Source organism: Eulemur rufifrons, chromosome 15 (assembly GCF_041146395.1).
Source record: "Eulemur rufifrons isolate Redbay chromosome 15, OSU_ERuf_1, whole genome shotgun sequence".
In the NCBI taxonomy this organism is placed as follows: Eukaryota; Metazoa; Chordata; class Mammalia; order Primates; family Lemuridae; genus Eulemur; species Eulemur rufifrons.
The window spans coordinates 107,850,844-107,866,347 of NC_090997.1; the positions used below are offsets into that span (position 1 = coordinate 107,850,844).

General features: G+C 45.4%; 1 protein-coding gene and 1 long non-coding RNA gene across 16 annotated transcripts in view; one reads left to right on the forward strand and one right to left on the reverse strand.

The window, feature by feature from the left end:
* AFDN (afadin, adherens junction formation factor) overlaps positions 1-8,496 on the forward strand; it is a 148,271-nt gene extending 139,775 nt beyond the window's left edge. For 5 of the 12 annotated variants that reach the window (XM_069487826.1, XM_069487831.1, XM_069487832.1 and 2 more), the window contains 3 exons: positions 1,754-2,273; positions 5,436-5,520; positions 6,376-8,496. In XM_069487826.1, the coding sequence (XP_069343927.1) occupies positions 1,754-2,273; positions 5,436-5,520; positions 6,376-6,529 (759 nt within the window). In that variant the 3' untranslated portion in view covers positions 6,530-8,496. Of the gene's footprint in view, positions 1-1,753; positions 2,274-5,433; positions 5,521-6,375 lie in introns of all 12 variants that reach the window. The other 7 variants (XM_069487834.1, XM_069487833.1, XM_069487836.1 and 4 more) reach the window with 3 other exon arrangements.
* A 2,238-nt stretch (positions 8,497-10,734) lies between these two features.
* LOC138395368 (uncharacterized) lies at positions 10,735-14,575 on the reverse strand. 4 transcript variants are annotated; one of them, XR_011235528.1, is made up of 5 exons: positions 14,166-14,575; positions 13,802-13,866; positions 12,711-12,894; positions 11,258-11,910; positions 10,735-11,144 (listed from the first exon to the last, which is right to left on the reverse strand). It is a non-coding gene; the product is annotated as an uncharacterized lncRNA (long non-coding RNA). The 4 variants fall into 4 exon arrangements; XR_011235527.1 differs by having other exon boundaries at positions 10,735-11,910; positions 12,711-12,862; XR_011235526.1 differs by having other exon boundaries at positions 10,735-11,474.
* Between the last annotated feature and the right edge of the window lie 929 nt (positions 14,576-15,504).

Here is a 15,504-nt window from a genome sequence, read left to right on the forward strand (position 1 = left end):
AGCAGGTGCTCTTCCAGTTCTGTGCCAGCGGGGGCTTCCCGCCCCGCGCTGTGCTCACGCCGCAGTTAGGTCAGGTCTGGCCCGGCGGAGCTGTGGCGCGGCAGCCTGGCCACCGCGTCTGGTGCCCGTGGAGAGAAGGCCCAGGCTGTGCTTTCTGTGTTGAGAAACTCTTGGGTTATTTAATCTTTCCAAATGTATTCTCACAACTCATGATTATGTCAAATACACTTATGTTTTAGTAACTGCTTCTATAATTGAGTGGTCACTGTAAAAAGAAGCTGAATAACCTATTTTTTATACAGAATGTCCAGAATTGCTGGGTTTGCTTTATTACAGAAAATGTGCCATTCATTTGTTGAGTAGAATAAAATCATCTTGTAATTGTATCTGCTCTTGGTATAACTAAAAGAGGATGTTTTGGTTTCTCCCTAAAATGTTATCAAGCAACTGTTCTTCATGTTAATACTAAGATTCTTGATAGGTTCATTTAAAAGCCACAGAAGTCATTCTGGTTTGATTCCTGACCCCAGGGGAACACTTTGTGTAGACAAGAAGATAAAAATGTCTTTCCTTCAGGATCTGTGAACATAGAGCAAGAAGATACAGCAAGAAGTTGGGCTCAGGGCAATGATGGGGCTGCGCTTGTTCTTAGATTTTCCTCCCTCGGAAGGTGAGGCAGTGACCACTGTGTGTCCACTGCGTGCGTGTGGCTGAGGGAGTGGGGGACAGCGTAAAGGTTACAGCAGGGACTGAAGCAGACCTGGTGCCAGCAAGGCCCAAAACCAGTCCCCTGGGTGGAGTGAATCTGAGGCGCGCTGTGCCCCGTGGCCTGGCGCCAAACACCGCTCGAGGCAGAGTCTGCTGTCGGATCTTTCTTCCCTTCCTATTTACTTTTTCCTTATGCTCTGAAACTTTTGTCAATCTTAAAAAACTGTGCTGTTACTTTTTTTTTAATGTTAAAAGAATTTTAACACTGTCAACTGTAGTTTGTGCAGATGTATGTTAGAAAAAATGTACAGTATGTGTCAAAATATATTTGAATATCTTGTTGCTGTTACGATTAACGCCTGGCTCTCTACTTCTCTGTAAGGAGTTTACTAAAATTCGAAATATAAGTGAAGAATTGTGGAAAGCATATTTGTTAGATGACTGATTTGGGAAAATGAGTGATGCTTTACAGTTTGTGGTTCCCTGTGAACGTCCCTCCTCACCCCGGGAGGTGAGCTGGGGTTGTCCGGCCGCCCTGTCCAGGAGGCTGGTCTGAGCTGTCCCGGCTCGGGGGGAGCAGGCAGGCCTGCCCTGGGCGTGCCGGCCGTACACAGCCAGGTGGAGCCCATGTTTAGTCTCGTGTTGTCCTTAAAGACAGCGAAACAGGTAAGTTAACGTCCTGCCAGGAACGAAAGGAGCGTGAAGGAAAGAGGAAGCAGGCAGGAAGCAGGCAGAGGAGCGCCAAGTGCAGCTGAAGGCCGAGAGGGGGCAGTGACCGGGAGTCAGAGCCTAAGTGGGAATTCAGTGTGTGCTTTTGAGCAGTTTTCCGTCTGACACCCCAGAGTAGCGTGTGTCTCTCTAAGTCTCAAAGAGAAGATTTTCCAGTTGACCTGCAGCTTCTGTCACAGTAATTATGACAGTTAAGCTTTGACGTCCCGTGGACTCTTCCATGTGGTGACGGGGACTGCTCCCTGTGATGGCCTAGTGGGTGGGCCGTCCCCTCCTGACCTCTGACCTTTGCACTCTTGTCTATTCCCGCCTGCAGAGGCGACAGGAAGAAGGGTATTACAGCCGCCTGGAGGCCGAGAGGCGCAGACAGCACGACGAAGCTGCACGCAGGTTGCTGGAGCCCGAGGAGCCTGCTCTGTGCCGCCCTCCACTTCCTCGGGACTACGAGCCCCCGTCCCCGTCCCCCGTGCCCAGCGCCCCTCCTCCCCCGCCTCAGCGAAACGCCTCCTACCTCAAAACCCAGGTCCTCTCCCCCGACTCGCTGTTCACTGCCAAGTTTGTTGCGTACAATGAGGAGGAGGAGGAGGAGGACTGCAGCCTAGCAGGTCAGGATAAGTACTCCAGCACCAGGAAGTCTCATGGAGACCTTCTTCCTGCCCCCCTTAAGCCACAGCCGCCCCCCTGCCTGCCGCGCCCGGCCTCCGATGGCATCTCTCTCTCCAACTCATTCCAGCCACCCTCGGCCAAAGCCAACAGTACTGCTCACAAAAAAGGCCAGCCCCCGCCCCCTCCAAACAAACCAAGCTCCTTCCATCCCAGCCACCGCACGGGTAGAGGTAAAAGATAGAGTGACAAATCAAGCTTTCTGTGTCTCCATGATTGCAACCTTGTAATCTCCCTGCACACTTGCCACTGGTGTGGTCCATCGCGATCATCCTTGCTTTGGAATTTGGATTTCACTTGATCACGTGTCTCTGCATGGTGATCTCCTCTACCTCCAGCTGTGATGTCTATGCTGGGAACTCTGATAGATGTCTCAGTAGTCCGATTTCTTTTATGCTTTAAAAAGTTCCATTTCTCTGATCAGCTGACAGCAGTCAGTGCCCCGTTCCTCCCTGAATCACTGGAAGTACTGTTGGTCTTGGCTTTCATTCTCTGCCTCTTCAAATAATTTTTATTTTTGGTTGAACAAGTGCCTTTTCACACATTTTAGTGTCTTTAAAGATAAAGTGTTAGAGTTACATTTTAAGTTTCCATTATTTAACATGAGCAGAACTTTTTGTTCTGGATTAAGTGGCTTTTCGTGGTGATTGGTTTTTGTACTTGGAGCATCTGCTAAGCATTTGCTAAGCTAGTTACCTGTCTGGCTTTATGACCTCAATGCAGGCTGCCTCTGCCAAGGGCCAGAGATCCTAGTCAGTGTGAAATTCCTCTTTCCTTTTTCCCCTTTAACCGTTCTCATTCCTTCCTGCCACCTCGCACCCCAGCACCTCGCGGCACTAGCAGCCGGACCCTAGTGAGCATGCCGTTGCCATTAGTCACCCCCTCTACATAGACAGCAGTGACGGTCCTCCTGCCTGGGACAGGACCTAGAGGCTCCTGCAGGCCTAGATTCCGTAGTCTGGTTTTGAGAGAGCACTGAATGTTGTGTTTAACATACAACTAAATTATGAGGATTCGGATTTAACACTAGTCTTACCGTAAATGAAATTGGAATTCTGGCACTAAACATCCTCAAATACAGTGATGTTACTTTTAACGAGTATGTAATGATCTAGATTCTGTGTAATTTTGTATAAACAATATGTAGGACTCAATTCTGAAAGAAGTTGAATCTTACAAGATTTGGTGTAATCGTGACTCTTACATAACAAATAAGTTTTGGCAGAATTCTGGTTTTTTTCTCACCTGGATCAGAGCTTTGATCCACTTTGAAGGTTTAGTGTATTAATATTTAGACTGAGTCACTTTGGAAGCCAAACTTAAATGTTTTTGTAAAATACCTATCGTGAATGTCTAGAATTTGGTACCTTTTAAAGACATTTAGGGCATAATAGTAAATTTTGAAGCAAAATGGCATCAGTCTCCTTGTATATCAGATTTTATAGGCTGAGCTATAAATATTTTATAAGAGGCATGACACAAATGGGAGGTTTGGTAGCAGAATGTTGTAGCATCGTTTCTAACCACCTTGGCTCACACTCACACCACTAATCCTTACTCTGTTTCACACTGAAAGTACCACGTAGGAGCAGGTTATGCCCTGCGTCTGATTGCTCGACCTCTTCGAAGACTCCTTCATAAAGCCCAGCGCCGTCTGCACCACCGCAGAGGGCATTCTGACCTTGCCACCTCTCATCTCGCCCACTCTGTCTTACTCCTGTGTCCGGCTCTGTTTCTGTTGCGAGCGCCCGGTAAAGCATGCTTCTGCAGACCGGACATGGTTTCTTCCACTGGATGGTGTGAGGAACAGAATTAGGGTGTGAACTGGAATGAATAGTACCAGATTTCAGCATAGCAGCATGTTAAATATTTGTTACTAAAGCTCTTTGAAAATTATTTGTAATTTGTATTATTCACACATAGTCAGCTGAGAGTATTTGGTATTCCAGTTAACTCTAAAAGTTCTGAAAATTTGAAGAATTGATTTTTTTACCAGTGGAAAAAGCCAGTATCATTCTTAAAACAAAATTCAAAAGATACAGCACAATGTTTTTAAAAACAAAATAAAGAAAAAATTTGGAATTAAAACTGAAAAAAAAAAATCTCGCCATGCAAATAATTTATCTTAAGGCCCACTTTAGTTTGCCTTAAGGTGGAAGTGTGGTCTTGTTCAGTCTTGAGTCTTTGCTGAGGGTGACATCCTCCACAGTGACCGCAGTGCGGCACGGTGCTGCGCTCATCCGGCACGGGTCGGGTGTTTGCACGGCAGGTCCTTCTATAAGAAGAGAAACAAAAATTCATTTTTGTGTGACTTGACTACAAAAGAATTTTAATATGAAAATACTGTAATAATTTTGTGGGCTACTTAATCCAATATTCAGTGCTGTCAGTGTTTGCTGAACATTTTGGGCGTTTATTACTCCTGCCTGTATTACTAGAAGCAGATTTTTCGAGTGTGAATTTATTTTTCTTGCTAACTTTACAATTAATAGAAAGACATTAATCATCATTTTAATAACATCGTATTAGTGACTGTATTAGCTAATACTTGGATAAATTTAAAACTGTTTGCACCATCTCTTTTGGTCTTCAGCAGCCCGTGGAAGCTGACTGGGCAGGCGCTGTTGCCGGGTGGTGACACCCCCAGTCGGGCCGGTCGGAGGCAGAGCTGGGGCCATGGGCAGGGGCTGCCCGGGCTTCCCTCTCACCGTGCTGCCTTGAGTCTTGTTTTTGTTTTGTTAGTGATTTTGTATCTGCACCACTGGTATCAGACACTAGGATTTTTTTTGGTAGCTCGTGTGTTTAAAAAGTTTTGCTTTATTTTGTTTTTAATAATTATAGCCATTTATCTTGAAAGAGAAATTCAATAGCTATCCTGAAAAGGGGAACTTCAATTGTGTGATTGCTTCTAAATCTTTGGGTTTTATTTGCTCCAGTGATTTTGTAAGAAAAACAGGAGTGTGCCTGAAAAGTTGTGCCTCATGTCCCCATTAAGTAAATCTGTTGTGGACTTGCCTTTTCAATATATGATAATAATGTATTTTATATGATTGGAACTTTTTGGATAGATATCCATTGCAGTTCTCCTCTCTGATATTAAAGGGCATGAGGTCAGTTGTTAACATTAGCACCTTTTGAGGGTAGTGATTGGATTACTCGGGCCACTCACAGTTGTAAATTTCAAATGGATGAATCTGATATAACATGAAGAGCCTTTTGCCTTATTTATTCAGTAAAGATATCTTACTTTTCTATGAGCACTGCATCTTTGTCACAAGTTAAGTTTTGGAAATAATTCAATTACTTTAACTTATACTTTTTCTTTTATGGACAAGGACCCAACTCTTACATGGGATCTACCGGAGCAGTTATCGGAGCCCACGATGCTCACTGGGACCCGAGAGAGAGACGCTCGAAAAGGTACCCACGTCGTGCTGGGTGTGCGGCTTCACCCGTCAGCGATGACGTCTTTCATTCCTCTCAAGGTTTTTAAACTGTGTAAAGCTGGGTTGAAATTTCAGAGACTTCATTATCAGCTCACATGTTTTCCATTGTGCAAAATCCTGTGAGCATGCAAGTTTTTTTAAATTTTGTGTTGCTAGTACAATTCTGATTCAGACAGTGAAATGGGTACTGGGCTTGCTTGTCAGAAAATTAGAAGCAGCAGGACATGCTGCTGCCTGCTGCCACCAGAGAAGGTTGAAAAGTCAAGGACAGTGTCCAAAGGTCTTATTAGACTACGTAAGGCCAACTCTGATGGTGAACCAAAAATAAATCGACTTCATGTCTTCACTGAATGTCCTCACCTAGATCATAGTTAGAAATGCTATTGCTCCAACCAGAATTAAAATATTGAAGTTGAACTAATCAGAAAAATCTTCAGTACCATTCTATAACTTACTATTAAAGTAGGTATATTCATACATGCCTCAGGTATATGTAAGATTCATTAAAATGTTGTATTTAAAACTATACCCCTCAGTTAAACTTGTTTAACTGTTAAGAACTACCTGCTTGCTAAAATTTAACTTGTTTTTTGAGAATTGAATATGACTGGGGATAATGTTTTAATAAGCAGAACATTTTGCCCTTTTTTTCCTATGTGGGTTTAGATATAGCCCCTATAATTTTAATTAAAGGAAAAGTAATACCAAAATTTAACAAAGAATGGGTCTCTGAAAATTTTAATTAATTGCCCATTATGCAAACTTATCTAATTGTTAATAAGTTATTTCTACTTTAACCAGTAATCTTTTGTGTTTCTCTCTTATTCAGCCACGAGGCAGATTTACCTGGAAGTTCTGGAGCCCCTGAAAACTTGACATTCAAAGAGCGCCAGCGTCTTTTTTCACAAGGTCAAGATGTGTCCAATAAAGTGAAAGCTTCTCGTAAATTAACAGAACTGGAAAACGAACTGAACACAAAATGAAAAACAGGAGAAGGCACCTTGTACTTACCCCCAGATTCTCTCAGTTGTGGGTTTTAGGTGTGAGTTTGAAGAGAAAGGGAGGTTATATTTCTGAGTGATTAATAATTTCTGTTTTTAAAATGGTTGGGATTTAGAGATGTTTCAATTCCAAGAAATTTTATTTTACTTTACCAAGAGATTGTCATTTACATAATTTAAACACTGTTTAATTTCTTATTATCTGACTCACATGAAGATAACTTTTTTGTTAGTTTCATTTTTGGAGTCTTGAGTTCAAAGGGGACAGAATGTGCGGCAGGAGGAGATGATGGGACATGTCTTCTCTCTCGTCTTCCCCCCCAGTTGACCAAGGAGCACAAAGAAGTTCTATTTCTCTCTTTTTCAAAAACTAATTTAGTTATCAAACACAATAGCTCGAACTACTCTGACTGTTGTTTGCACTATTTAGCAGCAGCCACACACTGTTGTACGGGAGAGAGAACACTTGAAGGCATGGTCCCCATGTCGCCTAGTCCTGTCTGCTCACAGATACCCCGTTAGTCCGCCTGTGCAGCGTCCTCACTGCAGCTTCCTGTGAGTAAGGGATGCACACTGAGACTGTGCTGGCTCATTCCATACACGTCTAAGCCCTCCTGATCAATTCTAAATATCTGATTTAAAAAAAATTCTGAAAGAAAATTTTAAGGACTTAAGCTTAGGTGATTTTATTTGTATAAATACCAGATTATTGTTATACTTAAATAAATCATTGGTGAATTTAAAGATGACAGCTATGTTAGAAAGTTAACTAATAGTTTAGATATTCTAAGGGCTCTCTCAAAGAGGATGTCTCTGGCTAAACAGTGTTCATGTGACTAGGAACAAAAGTATCTGAGGACAGGAGACTGGTAGGAGACACTCAAGCACAGCTATCACTCAGATTCCAAATTTGAAGGAAATTTGCACTGATGTGCCAGCACACACAGGGAAAGGGAGAGGTTCAATTACATGTGGCATCTGTCATTTAAATATTGTAAGAATAACTCATATGGCAGTTCGGGCTATTTTTTATAGTATAATAGAGTTATTTAATTTTGATTTGCCTAATTTTTAGTTACCACTGTCATTTCTTCAGCTGTGGACCTATGATTGGTGTTGGGGACATGGGCCTCTGTCGTATACTGTGTGATGTGAAGATGATAAATCACCTTGTGATTATAAGGAGATTTTCTATTTGACACAGCCCTAAGGTGGGGTCCAGGATGTTTTTGTTCTCTTACGAATATGTATGTTAGGAAAATATGCACACTTTCAAAGAGAAGAATAGAGGCTTTTGCTGCCTTAGAAATCACTTTTAATAAGAGTTGTATGATTAATCATTAAAAATGCGAGTGTAAATATTTTTTTATGTCTATCAGGGTTCTTATTTGAAAGTGGGCTTTTACCACTACCCTTGTTGCAGCAAGAGAGTGAAGCGGCCCCGCGTGTGTATGAAGGATTTGCGTGTTTGCTCCAGAAGCTCTAGGCAAAGCAGGCTCCTCCCAGGTATTTTGAGAGCACTGGCAGCCTTACGGTGACAAAATCCACGCTTTCCCTAAAGAAAAGAGATGCAAATGAATTACTTCTCTGTTAATATATAGAAAAACAAATACACATAAGTACATACAAATACGTGTAAATATCTACATACAGGGATATTTGTATGTGTGGTTGTAAAGCCCCTGAACAAGTGGATTTGGCCGTCTTTGGACAATTAGGTCAAATGTGAATATGTGTAAAAGTGCTTTTCATAACTCCGCATTACTATGGGAAAAACATCAAAACTGCTGTAGTTTTCCATTTCTACTGTATTTGAGTTGCAACCTATTTTTAATAAACTTTGTATGTATTTAAGTGTATTTGCTATTATTTTGAAAGTGCTGACAAAGTTTATATTTGTAACATCAGCCTTCCTCTCCCCTGTCTTTTTTCATCTGTTCATGCATTCATTAAACATTTCCTGAGTATCATTTCTGTGTTGGACGGTGGTTTTTCACGGGGCCGTGTCTGGGTAGCTGGCTGGTAGCTCTCACAGTGGTCTCATCTGTGGGTTCCGCCCGGGCCTTCGTGACCTCAGCGTTGCGTGCAGCAATCCCAGGTGGTCACGTGGACCGTGTCTCAGTTATACTGCCCCTTCATGGCCTCTTCGAAATTCCTAAGTGTATCCAGCAGTAAGCAAATTGTGTAAACACGATGTCCTGGCGAAATGTGTGTGAGTGCAAGAACCCAGTCAGAGTGGCTCGTTTATCATACAGGGACACGGAGAGTGACCAGGACGCAGGAGCTGCCGTGCCCGGCCTGTGCAGGTGGGATCTGCGGCCTCCCGCGGTGCCTCTGCGTCGTGCTTCCTCTGCCCTGGCCTGTTCCAGTCCACCTTCTGCAGCCTGGGAGCAGGAGGGCAGCGCGGGCAGGCCGGAGGATGCACAGTGCAGACAGACGGGGGGAGTGAGGTTTGAGATCTCTTGCGTAGCGGAGTGACTGTAATTAACTGTGTTGTAAAAATCAGTTAAAAAGGACTTTCACAGAGGAAGGGGTGTTTTAGGATTGTAGAAACTTGTGTAGACATTGGTAGGACTGCATGTTTACATATTGGAACTATAGTATTCACTTTTACTATATTTTGATGCCTAAAAAGTTAAAGTTCGGGAAGACAAAAATTTGTAGGCTCAGTTTCATCTCAAGGCCCGTGTTTCTGTTGCTATTAATGAAAATAATGATTCTGATCTGCAGTGACTTCAGTGGTCTTCTGCCATATGGACCAGCGAAGTTCTTGATAAATTTCTGGTCCGTACCATTGGACAAAATTCCCTTTATGTTTCCTGGAATGGGAAACTTATTTCAAAGATTCAGTTAGATTTAGTAACATTAAACAAGATTGAAGAGCAATGACTTGCAGAAAGGAAAATAGATGCAAAAAGTGACAGGTTTTTTTATTCTAGTATTTCATCCAGTTTATTCAAAGAAATCACGTAACCCCAAAAGACATAGTAACTATATTAGATGTCAGACTGGGATGTAGAAGCCAGTTTCTTGCGTAATTTATCCAGTAAATATTTATGGGTGCCCACTCTGCATCATCAGGTGACTAATCTCACAGTGGTTACCCAGTATCCCACGCAGTTGTCTCTGTCCTCACAACTATAGTTCTCGGAAGACAAATACATACTTTATATAAATAAATAGTAACTTAATTGTGTAAAGGAGGTGTACGGGGCACTTTGAGGGTGGACAGACCCATGTAAAATTACTGTGGGGATGGTAGACTTTTTTGAGAAAATGATTCTCTCTTTTGAGCAAGAAGACAGGCTGGAGTCAGCCCAGGCAGGCGAGGTGCTGGCAGTGGGGCTGGACCTACCCGGTGGCAAAGCAGTGGGGTTTTCTGAGACGACGGGGAGAAGTTTGGTTTATATTCTTCATGCCGTGGGAGGCCCGTGTCTGGTTTTGAAAAAGCGTGTGGGGCTCCCCAGCTTGCTTAGGAGGGTGCCTCTGGTTGCTGGAAGTGGGGGAGCCACGAGGAGGCTTGCGCAGGAGTCGGGGTGGGCAGGCCTGGTGTTGAGTGACCAGAGGGGGTGTCACCCAGATGGGAGGGCACAGTGGGGTCTAGAGTTACTGGCGCAGTTTGTTACAGAGGTGCCCAGGAGCAGATTAGGAAAGACATCAGTGGAGACTCGGCCTTCCCTTCCAACAGGAACCAGTAACCGCGGCTTTCGGTTGAGAACAGAACACTCCCATGTCACCTCAGCGGGTTAGGTCTTATTTTTTCCTGCTCTTCTAAAGCTTGTGTTTCATTCTTTTATGGAGATCGTAGGCCTGAATGAATGATGCTAAATCAGAGACAGTGATTCCAGCTTCAACTTGGAATTTTTAAAAATACAAAACATTACATAATCTAACCCTTCTCCCCAAAATAAAGAGACCTGGGAAACACCAGGTTAACTGCACAGTTTAACACATTAACAGCCATGTGAGTTGTATTTAACTCACGCTAGTTTTGAGCCTAAGGCCTCATGAAGCGTATGTAACTCAATCTCTTCATCTTGGGAGACGTGAGAACTGTTTTTCAAGTTGCATATAACTCACAGAAAACAATAGAAAATAACAGATTTTTCATTAGGATTGTTTTGTTTTCAAAGTTTTTACTCTATTTTCGTAATAAAACACCATGGCCCCAGGGCAAACATTTTTTTTTCCTAATGTGGCAGTCAGTATTAAAAAATGTCCCTCCTGCCAACCCCCAATTTTTTTTTCCATGAGAATAGCCCCAGGAATATAAAAACAGCCTGAATTGAGCAAAATATGTAACATGCTCTAAACAGCATATCCAAAAAAGGGAGGTGGGCCAGGCGTGGTGGCTCACACCTGTGATCCCAGCACTGTGGGAGGCCCAGGCAGGAGGATCACTTGAGGCCAGGAGTTCGAGACCAACCTGAGCAACATAGCAAGACTCCATCTCTACAAAAAATTAAAATCAGCGAGGCATGGTGGTGCGCACCTGTCGGGAGGCTGAGGCAGGAGGATCACTTGAGCTCAGCAGTTGACGGATGCAGTGAGCTGTGATTGCAACACTGTACTCCAGCCTGGGCCACAGAGTGAGACCCTGTATCAAAAAAATAAAAAGGTGGGGAGGGGAGCTTAGCTAGGGAGTGCTGGGCCTTTGATTTGTCCTGATTTCTATCACCGTCATCACCTAGATAATTGACAATTACTGACGTAGCTCCGGACGCTGTCCAGAGTCCTCCACGTCTCTGTGGACCGGGAGTGCGACTGCTTCACTCAGGCGCTTTCCCTTCCTGTAACGTGTGATGTTTGTTGCTGATCGTTTCAGGCCGTTTAACCGGTCTTCGGTTTAATGAAGTGATAGCTCAGAGAAGACTGGTGCTGCCTGGCATAAATGGTTTGATCAGACCACGCTCAGAATTCTTACCTCCTATGACAGAAAAAGAAAAGGAATTAGTGAAATACGAGTGAGCACAGGAACTCACGATGAAGGCGGAGGAGTGCAAATGGGAGACGACTCGGCAGATTCAAGTGGGAGGAAACTGCGTGGGCGCCCGTGACCAGCTCCGTGTCATGGAACAGGAGCGACATGGAGTGCCTTCAGGGGGACGTGTGCTCAGCGCTGGGCTCTGGGAGGAGTTCTGTGGCACGGGACGTGGGTGGCACTGGACAGTCCTCTCTCGGTGACCTTGTGGGGCTGACTCACGCACATACGCGGGGGCTCTGGCTGCTCCGGGCAGAAGCACACGCGTAACTCAGCGGGGCCTCCGATGGGAATGTCGAGAGCCAGGCGGCCGTGGAAGCAGCATAAACATTCTATTGTAAACATTTTATTCAGGAGCTTCAGTATGGAGCTGGGCTCGACTCTGCACACAGCAAGGACAAAGGGGAATTTAATTTTTTTTTTTTTTTTTTTTTGAGACAGAGTCTCACTCTGTCGCCCAGGTTAGAGTGCAGTGGTGTCATCGTGGCTCACTGCAACCCCAAACTGCTGGGCTCAAGGGATCCTCCCGCCTCAGCCTCCCGGGTAGCTGGGACTACAAGTGCCACCACCACACCTGGCTAATTTTTCTATTTTTAGTAGAGACAGGGTCTCGCTCTTGCTCAGGCTCAAGAGATCCTGCCGCCTGGGCCTCCCAGAGTGCTAGGATTACAGGCGTGACCACCGTGCCCGGCTGACAAATGGGAATTTGTAGCCAAGGAACAAGGTAGAGTTGGTGAACAGACAGGGATGATGAGGACACTTGCGGGCTGGAGGGGATTCTGGCTAAAGGTGACCAGAAGTCCTCCACGGTGACCCCATGGAGGATGAGGAGCCTGATCAGATGTCCAGCGTGGGCATGGGGGATTCTCGCTAAACTGACCCGGCAGGCAGGGTCTTGCTGCAACTGGCCAGTGTGGACGTGAGGCCTGGTCAAGAAAGGCACGGAGGCTGAAGACCTGGTTGAGGAAGGAGTCCTTGTCACTGGTGCCAGGAGAAACGGGCGTCCGCATTGCCAACCAACAGCGATCACATCAAATGTCACTGCTTGTCACCACTGCTGAACTGTGAGCTCCGAGGCAGCTGGCACTTTTCCTCCTCACTGTTTTCCTGGCATGCGCCACATGCTTAGTCAACAGCTGCTGCATACATAAGTGATAAGGACGTGGCGTACTGGAAACATACCGGAATGGGGGCCAGAAGACCTCTGTCCCCCCCGACCAGCTGGCACTGCGTCTCCTCCAGCTTGTTTCCACATCCTTACGACAAAGGCGGTGGTCTCGGGCAGCTCTGTCCATGGAAATACAATGCCAGCCACTTTCCAGACGCTTCGTCTTCTAGTTAGCCACATTAACAGGGTAAGAGGAAGCTCGGGTGAAATAAATTTTAATGCATTTATTTTGCCTAATATATCCCAAACAGTATCATTTCAACATGCAATCAATATAAAAATGTGTTCATGAGATAGTCGACGTTCTTTTTCATAGGAAGCCTTTAAAATCCAGTGCTGCTCTCACACTGGCTTCCCTCTCGACTGCTGGGCAGCTCGGGTTCAGGTGAGGCCCCTCCAGCACCGAGCGCGAGCGTGGGACCGTTCGTGACCAGCGGGAGCTACGAGCACTAAACTATGGGAGGTCACTTTTGACAGTGCCAACCACCGGTGTTAATTACTAGTAACTTAACGTCCAAGGGCTTTTTACATTATCGTTCCTGTATCTTAAGCCAGCCTGGGCATTGCGTAAGGCAAGCAGTGTTCCCTTTTGCACAAATGGGGAAATTGAGGCCAAGAGGTTCCAGTTATTCTCATTGATTTATTGTTGGCTAGTCTGTAACACATACTTTGGGACCACAACCCAAGTGAAGAGAAGGTGGGCCACAGTCCCAGGCCTGGTCTCCCAGTCCTGGGCTTCTGTCCTCGCTGCCTAACGTCCCCTCTGTCACTGAGCTCTCCTTAGTTGCAGAAGGCACATTTGCAAACAGCTGTAGAGTAGTGAGTGTGTAATGAGAAGTTATGCAACTTCTGGCATAGCTGTTTGTGGTTCTTACATACGAAAAACAATTGCAATTTACCTACGAGAAATTAATACAGACTTAGGGCATAGTTACTGCCTTTGAAGATGGTAGCTTAAAATTATTACCATACTTTAGAAGATGATAGAATTGTATGATTTTTTTCTAAGGAGGAATAAAATTATTCTGGGCACATTGCTCTGTCAAAGTCCACCCATCGTCCAGAACCATCCCTCTACCCTGCACCTGGAAGCGATCCCTCCTACCTGACATTCTCATGATACTCGGGACCCGTAACAAGGGAGAAGCATGTCGCTGCTGGCGTGGGAACCTGTCTTTTTTTTTTTTTTTTTTTTTTTATTTATTTATTTATTTATTTTTTTCAATTTAATTTTACAGAATCAAAGAGTCTAACAGTATATCTTGTTAGATACAATATGTCCTCATAATGTATACATTATTTCTTGTACAATAATATGAAATAATATGGGAAATATTCATGATAAATTATTAAGTGAACAGTGCAAGTTAAAAACAATAGTTTCATATTTTTTTCCCCACCCCCCCTTTCCCGAGTCAGCACCTTCAAGTGTTACCACTCCCCAAACGGTAGTACTTGGATGGGGGAACCTGTCTTAAGGAGAAAACTGCCTTTCAAGGCTTTAGGCAAGCGAGAAACTGCCCTGCGTGGGACAGAGGAACCTGTTGCAGCCTCTGACGGGAAGCCGCGGACGAGAGTGAGAGGGCGTGTGGGGGGCGGGCCCTGTGTGGGGGACGAGGAAGCAGGCCACAGGGGGCGACTGCAATGGCTGAACTGTCCGCCGGCCATTCGGTGGTGTGACACCTGCTGTCCAGGAAGCCTGTGACATGTCTGCAGGTGTCACTCGGGTGGACACTGGAGGAGCAGCCAAGTGGCCCCGTCTGGCAGGACGGTGTGTGAAGAGGAGGAAAGCCAGAGGCGGCGGTGACTGCAGAATGGTCTCGGTGACGGAGCGTGCAAGTGCCACCCGGGCCGCCCTGGCCAGGGCACGGCCTGCGGGACCCCCGGGTGGGTCGTCTGCACAGACCGCCGGCCGTCCTGGTCAGTGTGCTCTGTGAACTCCGTGGATCTCCAGAGCCCTTTGTGTCAGCGGGCTGGTATTTGAGCACCGTGAGTTGACTGGATGCCCAGTTCATTTTCCAGATCTTTCAGAATCTTAGTAGATAGCATGCCGGTCCTCAGGGGTACTGAGACCCCAGTTTGAAAACCCAGTTCAAGTCCATTGTAAACTTGTAGAGATACCCAAACACACTCTTAATAGGTCAAATTTTATTTCTTACCATACTGGCCATCAGTTTTTTTTTCACTAGAAAAATACGGTTTGCTTTTACATTTTGCAAAAATGTTTACCATGTTCTAAATGGCAAATTTGTGCTTTTTTGTCTTATGTTGTTTCATCTAAGAAATAGATGCATGTAGTTTTAAAACATCAGCAGTGCAGAAGGCTTATAAACAAGGTCAGTCTCCTGCCGTCCTCCCCACCCCCTGGTCCTTCCAGCCAAAGGAAAAAGCAGGTTTTTTTCTTTTTGGTTTTGGACCTTGAATGCACAAGCTGTTCCGCACGTCATAGCTTATAATTCTCATCGGTTGATGCCGCGTCTCCAGCCGGGCCTCTGCTCTATTTACTTTTCCCTCCCCCGTCTCCAGCTCTTGCACAATCCCCACAGGGGACAGGGCCAGGCTGCTGTGTCTGCTCTGGGCTCCTGAGTGGACAGTTCCTCCCATGCCGTGGGCGGCCTGGGCTGCAGGCCTTGTGGGTTCCCTGTTCTCTCCCTGTGTATGAACTTCCGTCTGTTCATCTGTTGTCGCTCCCACGAGCACTGGGCTCCAGCTTGCGGGCACCACCCTGCCACTGAAACCCACCCCAGACGCCTGGGGAGGCTGCCAGGGGTAGGCCACGGTGCCTGTCTTGCAGGTGCCACCACGAGT